General features: G+C 40.7%; 1 protein-coding gene across 5 annotated transcripts in view; it reads left to right on the top strand.

Annotated features, from left to right (window-relative positions):
- The window catches only part of fam149a (family with sequence similarity 149 member A), a 125,379-nt gene that overhangs the window by 80,206 nt on the left and 28,299 nt on the right, over positions 1–16,874 (top strand). For all 5 annotated transcript variants that reach the window (XM_080186663.1, XM_080186681.1, XM_080186672.1 and 2 more), the window contains exons 5-8: positions 483–608; positions 1,892–2,071; positions 9,606–9,802; positions 13,850–14,007. In XM_080186663.1, the coding sequence (XP_080042789.1) occupies positions 483–608; positions 1,892–2,071; positions 9,606–9,802; positions 13,850–14,007 (661 nt within the window). The remainder of the gene's footprint in view (positions 1–482; positions 609–1,891; positions 2,072–9,605; positions 9,803–13,849; positions 14,008–16,874) is intronic.

Below are 16,874 nucleotides of genomic sequence, written 5' to 3' on the forward strand. Positions count from 1 at the left end.
GGAGAATGTGCAAACTCTGCACAGACTGTGACCTGAGCCGGGAATCGAACCCAGGTCCCTGGACCTGTGAAGCAACAGTGCTAACCACTATGCTACCGTGCCACAGGTTATGTAGATTTAGGTGTTATGTGGATTGGGTAAGGGACAGGATGTGGCAGGCCACAGACAGATGGAGCATGGAGGAGTGCGGAGGGGGCAGCTGTGTGGGCCTGGGTAAGATGCCGAAATGGTGCATATTTTTTGGGCCAAATCACCACCTTCTGCACTGTGGGGACTCTAGAGATTCTATGTTCCACTGCTATAGAGTCTGGAAGGTTTGGGCTTGTGAAGTTACATTAAAAGTATATAAGTTGTTGTTGGCTTGTTTTCGTATTTTGCTTTGTGCAGTTTCTAATCTTGATAAACCCAGAAATGTGTGGTGAACAGCAACGTAACCAGCTGAACTGTTTGCTTCCTGTCATGTCTTTTCATACACAATGCAGGATTTTGGGATCCCAACTCCTGCTGCCAAAAGATGAAGGTTTTCAACATTTCCAGAGTGGAGGAAACAGCTCTGTGACAATGAGGACATTGCCTCGTTTCTGTGATAGCACCAGTGACATCAAGGAGTAAGTTCTTAAGTCATCAATTAAATAGACCTTCAATGAACCGACACCACAGGGACTGCAATGGCTCAAAAAGGCATTTTCAGAAGGGCAATTAGGGATGGGCAAGAAAGACTGGCCTAGCCAGCAGTGCCCACATCCCATGAATGAATTAATAAAGGAACATCAAGAAAGAATTTGTCAACTCTTTTATATAATTATTGTATCATAATGGTTCTGGTCAGTTTTATTTATTAAATTCATTGCTGTTATCAAATTGTGATATTTTGAATTTCCTGAAATTAGTCATGATCACAGAAAATATAAAATTACTTAGAAATTACCATGTGCCATCTAAATGGAAAGATGATTATATTTTTATGAGATGCCTTTGTCCATTATTTTAATGCAGGCATTGATCTGCCTATTTTAAAAAAAAGTCCAGCGGCCCTGGAATATGGAGCAGACATTGCATAAATAAACTAAAAGCAAACAAATACCCTGTAAGCTGGCAGTTATGAAACAAGAACATCAGCGGGTCAGTCAGTACTGTAGAGTGTATATTTCAGTCGTGCATCTTTTGCCTGAACTGGAAGAAATTGCAGCTGAACAGCATTCAACCAGAATGATGATTATGTTATGTGTGTGTTTATGTTGTGCACTTACATGTTTATATTGTGTGTACATGTGTGTGTTTCTGTGTATATTTGCGGTTGTGTATGTGTTTCTGGATGTGCGTGTCTGGGTATGTATGTGTTTGTGTGTTCACACGTGTATGTGTGTGTGCATGTTCATGTTGTGGGTGTGTATGTGAAGGCCCATACCTTCTGTCCTCTTTCCCTTCATTCTGGGCAGGATTTTCTAGTTCTGTCAGTGGTGGGCATCATCGCGTGTGGACAAGAAAATTTTGGAAACAGCCAAAATTCAATTGAGTTTTGGCAGCTCTCCAAATTTTCCCATTGCTCTTGCGTGGGTGGCAGCCACTGTATCTCTTTTAAATGCTGCCCATTTGTGATTTCTTCCAGTTCTGATAGTCTACATCTGAAAGATTAACTTGGCTGCTCTCTTCCTAGACACTGTCTGACCTGCTGAGAGTTTCCAACAACCTCTGCTTTTGAAACAAGACAATATTGCTTCGCCACTGATACCAACAGATCTCCAGCTTTTTAAAAACTCCATTATATTTTGATATTCTTCACTTATGTATGAGGCATAAATATAGCAAGCAATGGAGGACTGTCCTGTGGTTGCAATGATTAGATCTCTAATAAATGTAGGATTGAATAAAAACATTTTTCTTCTCTCAGGCTGAGCCTCTCAGGCCTCCGTCTGCTTCCTGCCCAATCTCCCTTCCACAGTGGGTTAGGATCAAACTCCACTATGAGTTCCCTTGGCTCGAACTCTTCTATATTCTCATTCCTGGAGGAGGAGATCTATGATGTGGATGGAAACATTGAGGAGTATTTTGCATACGACAGTGAAGAATGGTAAGCGGAGGTTACATAAATGCATACAACAGTAAATGATGTAGTTTGCCTGAAATAGTATTTGCGTGTAATCAATTGTGCTTTAAGTATAACTTACTGCTTCCCGGAATGGGTTTAAGGCTGGTATGTAAACTCAAAGGAAAATGGTGTGGATGCCAAAAATGTGAAATAAAAAGGGAAAGTGCTGGAAATACTCAACAGGTCAGGCAGTATCTGACATTGAATGGTCAATGATCTGAAATGTTAACTTTGTTCCTCTCTCCGCAGATACTCCATCACTTGCTTAGTATTTCCAGAACTTTATGTTCTTATATTAGGTTAAGTTGTGTTTCTGTTTTTCATTCCTCAGAGTGTACAAAGTAATAGTGCAGTGGGCTCCGCCTAAGATCCAGCTAGTTTAACGTGTTTAATTGAGCTTGAATCCTCGACTTTCAGAGTTAGGGGTCAACTTTTGACAGGTATGAGGGGAAGGACAATGGGCAATTCCCCTATACAAGAGGAATATCTACATTATACTCTTTTCAAGCCCCCAACAGAAGTTACTCACTGAGGCTATATGCGCTGCAGCCTTGAATTTTGATTATCTGTTTCAGTTGTGTATCTTCTCAATTAAATGGAACTGTTTTGAGGGATGGAAAATCAAATTATTCTACATGTTCCAAGGCCTTATTACAGATTTATACAAGAACATAAGAACTAGGAGCAGGGGTAGGCCATCTGGCCCCTCAAGTCTGCTCCGCCATTCAATAAGTGGAGTCAGCTCCACTTACCCACCCACTCACCTTAACCTTTAATTCCTTTACTGTTCAAAGATTTATCTACCCTTGCCTTAGAAACATTCAATGAGGTATTCTCAACTGCTCCACTGGGCAGGGAATTCCACAGATTCACAACCCTTTGTGTGAAGAAATTCCTCCTCAACTCAGTCCTAAATCTACTTCCCCTTATTCTGAGACCATGCACCCTAGTTCTAGTTTCACCTGCCAGTGGAAACAACTTCCCTGCTTCTATTTTATTTATTCCCTTCATAATCTTATATGTTTCTATAAGATCTCCCCTCATTCTTCTGAATTTCAATGAGTATAGTCCCAGTCTACTCCGTCTCTCCTCACAAGCCAACCCGCTCAACTCCAGAATCAACCCAGTGAATTTCTTCTGCACCCTCTCCAGTGCCAATATATCCTTTCTCAGGTAAGGAGACCAAAACTGTACACAGTACTCCAGGTGTGGCCTCACCAGCCTGCAACATAACCTCACTGTTTTTAACCTCCATCCTTCTAGCAATGAAGGACAACGTTCCATTTACCTTCTTAATTACCTGCTGCACGTGCAAACCAACTTCTTGAGATTCCTGCACAAGGACACCCAGGTCTGTCTGCACAACGGCATGCTGCAATTTTTTACCATTTAAATAATAGTCCATTTTGCTGTTGTTCCTACCAAAATGGATGATCTCACATCTACCAACATTGTACTCCATCTGCCAGACCCTTGCCCACTCATTTAGACTATCTGTATCCCTTTGCAGACTTTCAGCTTCCTCTGTACACATTGCTCTGCCATCCATCTTAGTATCATCTGCAAATTTTGACACACTAGACGTGATCCCCAACTCCAAATCATCTATGTAAATCATAAACAATTGCAGTCCCAACACTGATCCCTGAGGCACACCACTAGTTACTGATTGCCAACCAGAAAAACTCACATTTACTCCCACTCTTTGCCTTCTGTTAGTTAACTAATCCTCTATCCGTGCTAATACATTACCCATAATACCGTGCACCTTTATCTAATGTAGCAGTCTTTGGTGCGGCACCTTGTCAAATGCCTTCTGGAAATCGAGATTCACCACATCCACAGGTTCCCCACTGTCCACTGCACATGTAATGTTCTCAATGAATTCCACCAAATTAGTCAAACATGACCTTCCCTTCATGACCCCATGCTGTGTCTTACCAATGGGACTATTTATATCCAGATGTCTTGCTATTTCTTCCTTGATAGATTCAAGCACTTTTCCTATTACAGAAATTAAGCTAACCGGCTTATAGTTACCTGCCTTTTGTCTACCTCCTTTTTTAAACAGTGGTGTCACATTTGCTCTTTTCCAATCTGCAGGAACCATCCCAGAGTCCAGCTAATTTTGCTATTTCTCCCACCATCTCTTTTAGTACCCTGGGATGCATTCCATCAGGACCAGGAGACTTGCCTACCTTTAGCTCCATTAACTTGCCCAACACTACCCCTTTTGTGATAATAGTTTCTAGGTCCTCACCTGTCATAGCCGCCTTGTCATCAATTTTTGGCATGTTATTTGTGTCTTCCGCTGTGAAGATTGACACAAAATACCTGTTCAATGCCTCAGCCATTTTCTCATTTCCAGTTATTACATCCCACTTCTCATCCTGTAAAGAACCAATGTTTACTTTAGCTGCTCTGTTTTATATATTTGTAAAAACTTTTATTATCTGTTTTTATATTCTGAGCTAGTTTATTCTCATAATCCATCTTACTTTGCTTTATAGTTTTTTTGTGACTTTCTGCTGACCTTTAAAGATTTCCCAATCCTTTAGGTTCCCACTAATCTTTGCCACTTTGTATGCATGTTCTTTCAATTTGATACCCTCCTTTATTTCCTTAGATATCCATGGCTGATTATCTCTTTTACTACAATCCTTCCTTATCATTGGTATATACTTTCGCTGAGCACTGTGAAAGATCGTTTTGAAAGTTCCCCACTGTTCCTCAGTTGTCCCACCATAAAGTTTTGCTCCCAATCCACCTTGGCCAACTCCTCCCTCATCCCTTTGTAGTCTTCTTTGTTTAAGCACAAGACACTGGTATTAGATTTTACCTTTTCACGCTCCATCTGTATTTTAAATTCAACCATGCTATGATCGCTTCTTCCAAGAGGATCCCTGACGGCAAGATCATTAATTATTCCTGTCTCATCAGGACCAGATCTAGGATAACTTGCTCCCTTGTAGGTTTCATTACACACTGTTCAAGGAAGCTATCGCAGATACATTCTATGAACTCCTACTCAAGGCTGCCTTGACCGACCTGGTTTGGTCAATTGATATGTAGATTAAAAGCCCCCATGATTATTGCTGTACTATTTTTGCAGAGAGTCATAGAGGTTTACAGCATGGAAACAAGCCCTTCAGCCCAACTTGTCCATGCCACCCTTTTTTGTAAAACCCCTAAGCTAACCCTAATTGCCCGCATTTGGCCCATATCCCTCTATACCCATTGTACCCATGTAACTATCTAAATGCTTTTTAAAAGACAAAATTGTACCAGTTTCAACTATTACCTCTGGCAGCTTGTTCCTGACACTCATCACCTTCTGTGTGAAAATATTGCCCCGCTGGACACTTGTGTCTCCCTCCCCTCTCACCTTAAAGCTATGCCTTCTAGTTTTAGACTCCCCTACCTTTGGTAAAAGATATTGACTATCTAGCTGATCTGTGCTCCTCATTATTTTATAGACATGCATCAGTTATTTCTTTGTTTATTTCTTGCCCCACTATGATGTCATTATTTGGTGGCCTATAGACTATGCTTATCAGTGACTTTTTCTCCTTATTTCTAATTTCCACCCAAATGGATTCAACCTTATTTTTCTGTAGAACCTATATCATCTCTCATTACTGCCCTGATGCCATCCTTAAATATCAGAGCTACACCACCTCTCTTACCTTCCTGTTGGTCCCTCCGAACAGTTTGATGCCCCTGGATATTCAACTCCCAGTCGTGACCATCCTACAGCCATGTCTCTATAATGGCCACCAAATCATACTTGTTCGCAATAATTTGTGCCGTCAACTCGTTTACCTTGTTTCGAATGCTACGAGCATTTAGATAAAGTGCCCTTATGCTAGTTTTTGTACCTTCTTTTCAAATTCTAACACTTCCATTAATAACATTTCTTGATTCCTGGGATGCAGAAGTGCAGATGGAAATGTAGAGATAAAAGTTCCAATTAAAACCTGAGTCAGTAATCAGGCAAGTGGGGTCAAATTAAGTGACAAGTCACCTCAAACTTCAGCAGCATGAGGCCCAGGCTATTTTAATTTTAACAATCTCCTGATCAGTTGCTGACCTAAAATGGATGAGAAGTGGCTGGAGGGAGTGAACTGTTAACTAGTGAGACCAGTTGGCAAAGACTAGAAGAACCATTCCCAGCAATCAACAAAGTCCTGAGGAGGGCTTTCAGGAGCATCTCACGATCAGGTGAAAGGAGGGAGCACAGGCAAAGAGGCTGAAATCTTCCTTGTGGGACCTGGAGGACAACTCCTCCTTCTGGCTAGACAAGAGGGGTAATTTAAAAAAAAATTCCTAGGCTTTATTTTAGTTAGTCTCTTCCCGCCAATTTCAGCTTGTGGCTAAGTTTCAATAATTTCCCCACTCTGACTACTGGTTTAAGTAGCAGACAGGTTTCAGTGTTGTTACTCGAAACCAATATGAATCTTTAAAGAAGGACAACTTTTAATTTCCAGTGGGTGTCCTTCCCACCTGCTTAGAAGAGCAGATTAATTTGAGCAAATTGTCATCATGGCGGTGACAATAAGCTTAGAATTCAAAAGTTGTTGATAGCTGTTAAGATAGCCTTTCCTTATTGTCCAGTCCGGGTTTAAACTACGTGATTGCAGGCGTCTCTGACTTCAGTGGCTTGAAACTGATGATATCTGAAGTGTGCCAAGACTTTTCATTGACGTTGTTTGTTTTCATTAGTTCAATGTAATAAAATATCTGAAATCATCTTTTAAACTATTTGGTTTCATTCTTCTTTCTACATTTTCATCATTTGAAATAAACCATCCCTGTTCACTTCATTATGCATTGCTTAAAAAATGGTGCAAAGGACAAAATGTACTCACTTAATATGTACAATGTGCACCATTTGTTACTTATAACTTCAATTTGAAGTGGTAAATCTGTTTTGTGAAAATTTCCATTGCTGCATTTTTATTGCTGTTTATAATGTTGTTGTTGAACCAGATAATCTGAACATTCTCCAATAGTTGTTGTTTCCTTCTCTATTTTTTCTGAAATGCAATACTCCACTCCTTCTAGTGGTTTGAGTGAGAACTGACTTAACCCATTGGGCTAAAGCAGATAGATTACAATTCCAGGCAGCGTGGAAACTTGATAGTGAAAGATAGAGTTGTCTTGCCTCTGGTTTTAAAAACATAGTAACATAGAAGCTGGCGTTAGGCTATTTGGCACTTTGAGACATTCAATAAGGTCATGGTGGATTGTTTACCTCAAGCCACGCTATCTCCATAATCTGCTAATTCCCAAGTACCCAAAAATCTATTGTTTTCTGACCTGAATATATTCAATGGCTGACCATCCTTGGCTCTCTGGGGTAAAGAATTCCAAAGATTCATGACCCACAGAGTGAAGGAATGTTTTCTTTCAGTCCTAAGTGACTGGCTCTTGATTCTGAGGCTGTGACTCTACTGACACAGTGAGAAGTCCCACAACACCAGGTTAAAGTCCAGTAGGTTTATTTGGTAGCATATGCCACTAGCTTTTGGAGTGCTGCTCCTTCGTCAATTGACGAAGCCAGCCGACTCAACTGACCAGTCAGGGGACACATCCTTTCAGCTTCTCCAGTGTCAAACGCCTTAAGAATTTTGTATTTTATTCTATTAAATATGAGGGAATGTGGCCTTGTCTACTCAATTTCTCCTCATAGGACAGTCTCCTCACCCCAGATATAACTTTGTCTGTACTCTTCCTAAGGCAAGTACATCATTCCTTATGTAAGGAGACCAAAACTATACACAGCATTCCAGGTATAGTCTGACCAAAGCCCTACACAATTGCTGTAGGACTTCTTTACTCTCATCACTCCAATTTCTTTCTAATAAATGCTAATATACCATTTGCTTTCCTAATTTCTTGCTCTATCTGCAGATTAACTTCCTGTAATTTGTGTACAGTGACACCCAGGGCCTTCTGAGTACCAACATTTCCCAATCTCTCACCATTTAAAATATGTTCTGCCCTTCTATTTTTCCTAACAAAGTGGATAACTTCATAGTTGACCACGTTATATTCATCTACTAATCAATGCCTACTCAATTAATTCATATGAACTGTTTTGCACCCTCTTTGCATAGAATCATAGAATCCCTGAAGTTCAGAAGGAGGTCATTCAGCCCATCGAGTCTGTACCGACCACAATCCCACCCAGGCCCTATTCACGTAACCTCAACATTTACCCTACTAATCCCCTTGACATTAAGGGGCAATTTAGCATGGCCAATCCACCTAACCTGCACATGTTTGGACTATGGGAGGAAACTGGAGCACCCAGAGGAAACCCATGCAGACACGGGAGAAGGTGCAAACTCCACACATTTGCATGTTCACCTGAGGCTGGAATTAAATCTGTGTCCCTGGCACTGAGGTAGCAGTATTAACCACTGTGTATCCTCCTTATAGCTTACTCTACCATCTTGGTATCAGCAGTGAACTTGGATACGTTATATTCAGTCCTGTCGTCAATGTCATTAATATAGATTGTAAATAGCTCAGGCCCATATACTGATCCTTGCGATACTGCATTATTTACAACTTGTTAATCTGAAAATGACTGACATTCCTACTCTCTGTTTTCTTTCTCATTAATGTCTCTGCCATTTCCTTCCTTTCCATTATAGTTTCACTTGTCACAGTGTGTAATGCTCAGTCTCAGCATAAATGCTCACTGCTCTCTTCCTTTACAAATGTCAATACAAACTTTTAGAATCTATTTTTATCTCTCCAGTGAGCTATTTTTAATCCTGACTGAAACTTTCTGGCCATTTATGTTGGTGGGATTTTCTGTTCCTGCTGATGGTGCGCCCATGCCGTAGGTTTCCCAGCAGTGTAGGTTGGATTCAGTGGGAAATTCCACTGGCAGCGGCAGGACCAGGGGATCCCACCATCGCCTTCCACTGCAAAAAACACGCAGCGGGGAAATTAGAAACCACACCCCCCACCCCCATTTATTTTTATCAATTTGTTGATCCTCCTTTTGCTGAATTTCAAAATCATTTCAATCCTCAGGCTCAGAACTCTTTTTTTTGGGCAACATTTTAAACCCCTTTCTTTCACCCGATTATGGTTTGAATTGTCTGGTTGTATCATTATTTTTCCTGAAGGCTTTTTATTGAGGAAATATTTTCCACTGAGAGTATAGTTTTTGGGGGCTAACTTGAAATGCCTATAATGAAAACTGGACACAAGCAGCATGTTTCTCAAAATGGAAAGAAACAATGTTTATTGTTATTGAAGGCAAATTAACTTTCCCTGGATCGAAAGAAGACACTGGAACTGGATCCATCATTCTTTGCTCACTCTACCCTAATTCTTTCAATCATAAGGCAAAAGCTTCACTCCTGTAAATAAATTTATATTACTAGGAGATAAAAAAGGATAATTTTCCACCTAAATTGTACAAAAGGCTCAGTGGTACTGTCGTACTCAATGTCGGTGTGTCATGTTTAATGCAGCTGCTTTGCTTCAATTACAGTGTTAGCGATGATGAGAGTTCTGAACAAAAGGAAGTCCAGCTTACTCAAAGGAGAAATAAACGGGGCATTCCTCCCATTTCTCCCAGTGCTTGCATTAAAGATGCTGCATCAGCGGAGATATTTGATGATATCTGGCGGGATGTGATTGAAATGTTGGAAGAGCTAATCAGAAAACAGTGGGAAAATACCCTTTCAGGTATTTGCAGATCAAAAACACAAAAGTTGATTGTTTGATGTTGAAGAAGTTCAAACTATTCTGAATTTACTTTTATGAATGTCGAGCTTAAGGTAGTTTATTTAAACCCTGAATGCTATCAATGATACAGTTGAATGTGTACTTGCAGCCAGCCTGTGATCTCCAGTGGCCATACCTTGTGGTTCTGGGCAATGATTGAGTGTGTGAATGAGGAAAGTGCAGTTGATGTAGTTTATATGGATTTTAGTAAAGCCTTTGACAAGGGCAAGCATGGGAAACTGTTTGAGAAGGTTGAAGCACATGCAACGATTACTCTTTCCTAGAGGATCCTTAACTATGAGATCATTACATAAACCTAGATACTATATCCTGCACCCTCTCCTTTCTTTCTCCTCTATGCATGCCATGAACAATATGTTTTGTTTGTATAGCACACAAGAAACAATGTTTTTCACTGCATTCAAAATCAGATCTAGAATAACCTGCTCCCTGGATGATTCCATAATGTATTACTCCAAAAACAATCTCTAATACGTTCAATGGACTATCTCTTGATACTACCCTTGCTAATTATTCTAACCAATATGCATCTTAAAATCACCCATGGTTACTGCTGTTCCTTTCTGACAAGCCCTCAGTATTTCTTGGTTTATACTATGTGCCAGTGCACAACTTTGGTTGAGGATCTATAGATTACTCCCACCAGGGACTTCTTACTCCTCCTATTTTTTATTTCTACCTAGACTGATTCGACATCTTGGACTCCAGTGCCTATATCATTTCTCACTACAGCATTGATCTCGTCCTTAATTAACAAAGCTACACCACCACCTTTTCCTTCCTGCCTATCCTTCCAAAATACTCAGTATCCTTGAACGTTCAATTTTCAAATCTGATTTCCCTGCAAGTAGTCTCAGTAATTGCCACTAATTCCTACCCTTTTATCGTTATTTGCCCTGTTAACTCATCAATTTTATTCTGAATTCTTTGTGTATTTTATGTACCCTATGTCAATTTGCATGTGGCTCAGGTAATAATCTGGAGATTATAAATTTGGACTTGGTTTATTCCTTCATGGAATGTGGCCATTGCTGGCAGGGCCTAGTTGTCTTTGAATTGAGTCAACTACTTTGCAACTACATTGGATTCACATGGAGGCCAAACCAGGTAAGGAAGGTTTAGTGAACCAGATGTTATTTTATGACCATCGATGGTCACCATTACTAGCTTTCAATTTCCAGATTTTATTGATTCATTTAATTGAAATTCCACGATGCCACTGGCTCCCCTCCAGTGACACCAGCACGTGCTCCCACAGTGCTTTGATGTTGTGTTGTAAATTAATAGATGGATTTGTTCCTGTAGATACACACAGTGCAACTTTCTAAACTCAGCTCTGGGTTGCTGATTGGACATAGTGGAGGTGTTGACTGTGGAAACTGAAGGAAATGGAATTATGGGCCTTGAAGTTACTTCACCTGTGGAATAATATTTATATAAAAACACTCAATTTATTCATCTGAAATCCCTTTATCTGTCATTTTAGTTAGTCATTTAATATAAATCGGTAAAAAATATGAAATGTAGTGTGGTTAAAGAGCTACAGTGTTACTCCGCAATGTAATTTCAAGGGCATATAAAAAAAATTGGAAAGCGTTTTAAACTGACTCTCATTTATCTCCAAATTCATGATGATGGCACATGATTAGTGGGGGGGGGGGGGGGGAGGCGGGGCGGCAACCTGCGAAGCAGCAAGCAGCCTGTGAGTCTAGGGGAGGAGTTAAACAATAAAAAAAAGGCTCAGATACTCTCACAGCCCTCTTGGTGAACTCCCAATGTAAATTTAGCAGCCACAAATCTGACTGAAACCTGAAAACGCTGGCAGTTTTCCAGGGTCTATTTGTTTTCTGAAGCATTGTGTTAATGGGAGAGGCATCCTCATTAGATATTGCCATGGATGGCTCAGTCTTCAATTTGAGAAGACTTCAAGCTAAGACCAAAGTGCATAAGGCTGTGGTTAGTGACTTCCTTTTTGCTGATGACTTTTCCCATCCAAAACAAGAAATGTAACTGCACGTGAACTTTTGGTTTCACAATCAACGCCAAAAAGACTGAAGTCATCAACCAGCCTGCCCACGTGAAGCCAAAGTCAAGTCAACAGTCAAAGGCTTGAAGCAGTTGATGCATTTACCTGCCTCAACAGCACTTTCCCCAGAATAGTTCACAGTGATGAAGAGAACGCCAGAATAGCTAAGGCCACCATTGCCTTTGGTAAGTTTTAAAAATTAGTCCGGGAGCAAAAGGAATATGTCTCTCTATAGTAGTGAAGGTAAACCTAGCAGCTGTCCTATTATATGCTGGTTAGACATAGACAGTTCGCTCCACACATTAAAACAGGCGACATCACTTTCACACCTGCTTGTGGGACTACTCAAGATTAGCTGGCAAAACAAGATTCCTAATACTGAGATGTTCTCACTGACTGACATGCCTAGCTGCTGAAGAGTGCTATGATAAGTTGGACTGGATGTGATGCCAGATTGTTGATGACGGTTTGCCAAAAAAAGCTCTCCTATAATGAGCTAATTGATGAAAATGCTGACATGGAGACCAGACAAAAAATCTTCAAGGACACCCAGAGGATATCACTGAAGAGAACGCCATTACTCTGAGACATGTGAGAAGCTCGTATATCACCCTATTTGGCACAGTCTCAGCAGCAAAGGTGTATTCTCCTATGAATAAACAGAGTCACGTTGACCAACAGGAAGCATGAGCTTTTGCACCAACCAACAATACCTGTGTATCCAACCTGCAACAGATGCTTTCATGCTCTAATTGGCTGATATGTCATACTCAAACACATCACACATGAAACTTAACCCATTGAATTCTAATTGATGTTGTGGTCATCTTTAACCAAGGGGTTGGACACAGACATCTTCTTAAGAATTCCACTTTCCCCAGGCTGACAGAAGGCCTGTACACATGGAGAGAACAAGAAAACCTGCTTTCTCAACAGTGCAGATGATGCCAAGCAATGTGCTCAGGCTTGGATTGAGACCATGATGCTGGAAAAACACAGGTGATTGTCCTAATTTTATTGGCTCCCCTTATAAAGGACACACATAGCTAATCCTTTGGAGTGGACCACAATCCTCTTCTTCAGAATTGATGTATTGCACTGCATTCAGCAGTCCCTGGGAGCAGATAGGTGCCTGACATACACCACCAGGGATAAGGCAGATCAGTTTATTTAAAATAGATGACCTGCCCAAAGCTGTTTAAAAGCAAATTACTGCAGATGCTGGAATCTTTGACAGGTCATCTGGACTTGAAACGTCAGCTCTTTGCTCTCCTTACAGATGCTGCCAGACCTGCAGAGATTATCCAGCATTTTCTCTTTTGGTGTCCACCACTAAGTTGCTAGCAGGTGATTGAAAAGAGTGATAGAACCAAGCCAGCGTAAAAAGAGGATGTTTGGCCCATTCTGTCTGTGCAGACTTTTTAAAACAACAATTCCATTAGTCTCACTCCCCTGCTTTTTCTCCTCAGCTCTGAAAACAATTATCTTTTAAGAAATTCTGCAATTATTCTGTCAACCTTGCTCTTGATGTAATCAGGATGAAAATAAATATAAAGGAGTTTATTTATACAGGTTAATGTTCCACCATTGGAAGTACAATACAACATCACATTTTAGGTTCTATTGTCAGAATGTGTATGATGTTTAGGAATTCTTTAATTTTAACTCAGAATGCTGGTCAACCTATGTATGACACGTTGTAAAATGGATGTTTAATGTGATGAGTTCCCATAATAAGCTGTAAAAAAATATTTTGAACTGGAAAAGCTGTTCTCTGTGTGGTACCTTTTTGTTGCTTTAACCAACTTGCATTAAGCACCTGTTTTAGAGATGTCTCCTTGAAAATTATATTTAAGTTACCATTTATAGATCTTTGCACTGTCTGAGACAATGCAGTCTTCTCTCCCACAACAGTGTACTGGGTAACTATTACTTCCTTTTATCTCTTACGTTGGTTACAGATGAGGATAAGCTGAGAGTGAACATGCAGAGTTCAATCGTGAGCAAACTCCCTCATATCAGTGACTCTCGAATCATCGTAACAAACTATAGCATCCCACCATCAAGAGGCTCTGAGTCACGTGTCTTGACATTAGGCTCATCCTTCATCCATTCTCAGGTACAATTTCAGTCTGAAATGTGCTTAGAGATTTGATCATTAAAAAATGCAGAACTGTTTGTTAAATTTGGTAAATGTGAGGCAGATTATAATTGCAATTCACATGTTGTATGTATTGTGATTTGACCATGAGAACTGTCTTCAGAGATTTAAAGGATTTAAGAGGTAGGGAATAGCAGAATCAAGCAGTTATTAGTAGCTTATGTAAAACCGTATGACCTGCTGTTCTTGGTGACTTAGTTGCTATTTTCTTTATCCACTGCAGAGTTGATTGATGTCAAATGAGGTGAGTCCCAAATTCAGCCCTAGTCTTTGCCAAATGGTCTGGTCTTTGATGGCAGTCAATGTGTTATAATTGGTCTCAACATCCCTTAGCTAAGAGAGAGAATTTAACCAGGTTCTTGCTCCTGATCACAAACAGGAGACTTCTGCTGAAGTGGATCTGTGTGACTGTCTAGCAAACACAGGATTAAATTCAGATTTGATGATGGTGAGTGGATCTTGTGTAGTTCCCTCTGGTGAGTTTGGTGTCAGGGAATTGTTTGATCAACGACATGTTAGCGAACACGGACCCCACTATCTTCCACCACTCGGTTCAGTCAATATGGGGAAGGCCAATGGATGGCCTTCCTGTACTGACACTAGTTGAGATCCTTAAGCGAGCAATTAACACACACTCATCCTGCAGCCACTTGTATTAAACTGCGAGGGTATTGCTCCTGGGGGTTGAGGGTGTCCTTTGTTCAAAGGTAGTCAGTACCCGATCAAGAGATCCAAAATGAGGAAGGAGGGCCCTGCTGATAATCATCCCACTGCCCTTGCTGCTAATCCCCCTCTCCCATGACTCCCACTCTGCAGCCCCTCCTGCCATGACTCACCTGTGGTCTAGAAACCAGTGATAATACTAGAACTCGGATGAGTGTCATACCGGCAGTTGCCACTATCTCCCAGTGGTGCTGCCATTCATTAGACCTGCTACCTCTTATTGGCCAGCAGCTCTCGTGAGCCTTGCTCCCACGGAATGCATGCCGCTGCCCAGCTAAGTGTCTAATTGGCATTTAATGCATCTAGAGCTTTCCTAAATGAGGAAACACAGAGTTCACCTTTGTGGTCCAACCAACAGGTGAGACCCTTGTCACCTCTGTTAAATCCCATGCGCTGCGTATAAAATAGTTTGTTGTCCCTCACTCACTAGACTCAACCAAGAAAAACAGCACATGGACAGGTTTGGAATACAGCTGGGATTTAGATCAACAATTTCAGAAAACGATTTATTTTGTTTATTCATTCATAGAATGAGAATGTTGCTGGCCAGGCCAACATTTATTGCCCAACCCTACTTGCCCTTGTGAAAGTCGTGGTGAGCGACCTTCTTGGACCATTGCTGTCCATGTGGAATATGTATACCGACAGTGCTGATAGAGGGAGTTATTTGCTACAGAATTCCCAGCATCTTGACTTATTCTTGTAGCCACAGTATTGATATGGCTGGTCCAATTCAGTTTCCAGTTAATGATAATCCCCCCTCCCCCTCACCTAAAACTGTGGTAGCCTGGTTGCAAAGGCCATTTATAAGTTATTTTTTGAAAATGCTGAAGTGAGGATGTCTCCATTTTCAAGCATTATCTCCCTCACTTACTGGCCAAAGGTTTCTGCTTCTGCCAATCAAGCTAAAAGGTCTCTGGTTCGCCAGCTTTGAGAGTCTATTTGGCATCTATTAATTGGCCATGTGGGAGAGTCACATTGAGTAACTGAAGCCTGCAGGGAAGATCCTGCCTACAGCTTTTCACTAAATTGTACAAACCAGAACAACAGAACATATTGTTAAAATGGATTTCTAATCTTCCTTATTATCATTGCTCACAAAATTCCCCATAATAAGGGCTCAAATGACATTGTTAATATATACTGCAATAGGTCAAGTAATTCAAAGTACGTAAGTGAAAATGAATTTAGGATTTATTCTTCATAGGCATAAATTTCCAATTTGGTTCTTTTTTTGAAAATTTGCAATTTTTAAAAACATTTAAAGTTCATTTATTAGTGTCACATGTAAGCTTCTATTAACACTGCAATGAAGTTACTGTGAAAGTCCCCTCGTTGCCATGCTCTGGCACCTGTTCGGGTCCCTGAGGGAGAATTTAGCATGGCCAATGCATCTAACCAGCATGTCTTTTGGACTGTGGGAGGAAACCGGAGCACCCGGAGGAAATCCACGTGGACACGGGGAGAATGTGCAAACTCCGCAGTCAACCAAGCCGGGAATCAAAGCCTGGTGCTGTGAGGCAGCAGTGCTAACCCACTGTACCACCATGCTGCCCTATTGAAGGAGAAATGTTAATCTCAGTTTATTTCCCCAGCTCAGTCTGAAACCTCCAAAAATTGTTCCAGTCCTTGGATTTTTTTATTCTGGTCAGCTTGCCAAGTAACACAATTCAAAACCAGATTTGAAAAAGCGTTTAACCAGACATGTTAAAGCCACTGAGGTAAAGTTTCTATTAGTCTGACCTGAAGTACACAGTGTCCCTTTTCATATAGTTTCATTTTGCTCTTTATATGGTTAAACATAGTCAGCTTCAGATCTGATGTAAATTTCATATCAAGCATGTCCCATATTTCTCATATGAGAACTTGTCACTTGCGTCATGTACTGCACTCTCAGTATGTAACGTTGTAGCACGTGGGGTTGGCTGCAAATAACAACGCAGATTTATGGAATAGCTGTTAACTCTACAAAGGCCTGATCTAGACTGAGACAAAGTCCACAAAGCAGCCAATTGCGTTATGAACTATACACATGACTAGACTCTTAAAGTGACTGTGCCGCATCACAGCAACAACCTTAAATATATAACAACTATGGGAAT

This window comes from Carcharhinus amblyrhynchos, chromosome 1 (genome assembly GCF_965287045.1).
Source record: "Carcharhinus amblyrhynchos chromosome 1, sCarAmb.v2.hapA, whole genome shotgun sequence".
NCBI lineage: Eukaryota > Metazoa > Chordata > Chondrichthyes > Carcharhiniformes > Carcharhinidae > Carcharhinus > Carcharhinus amblyrhynchos.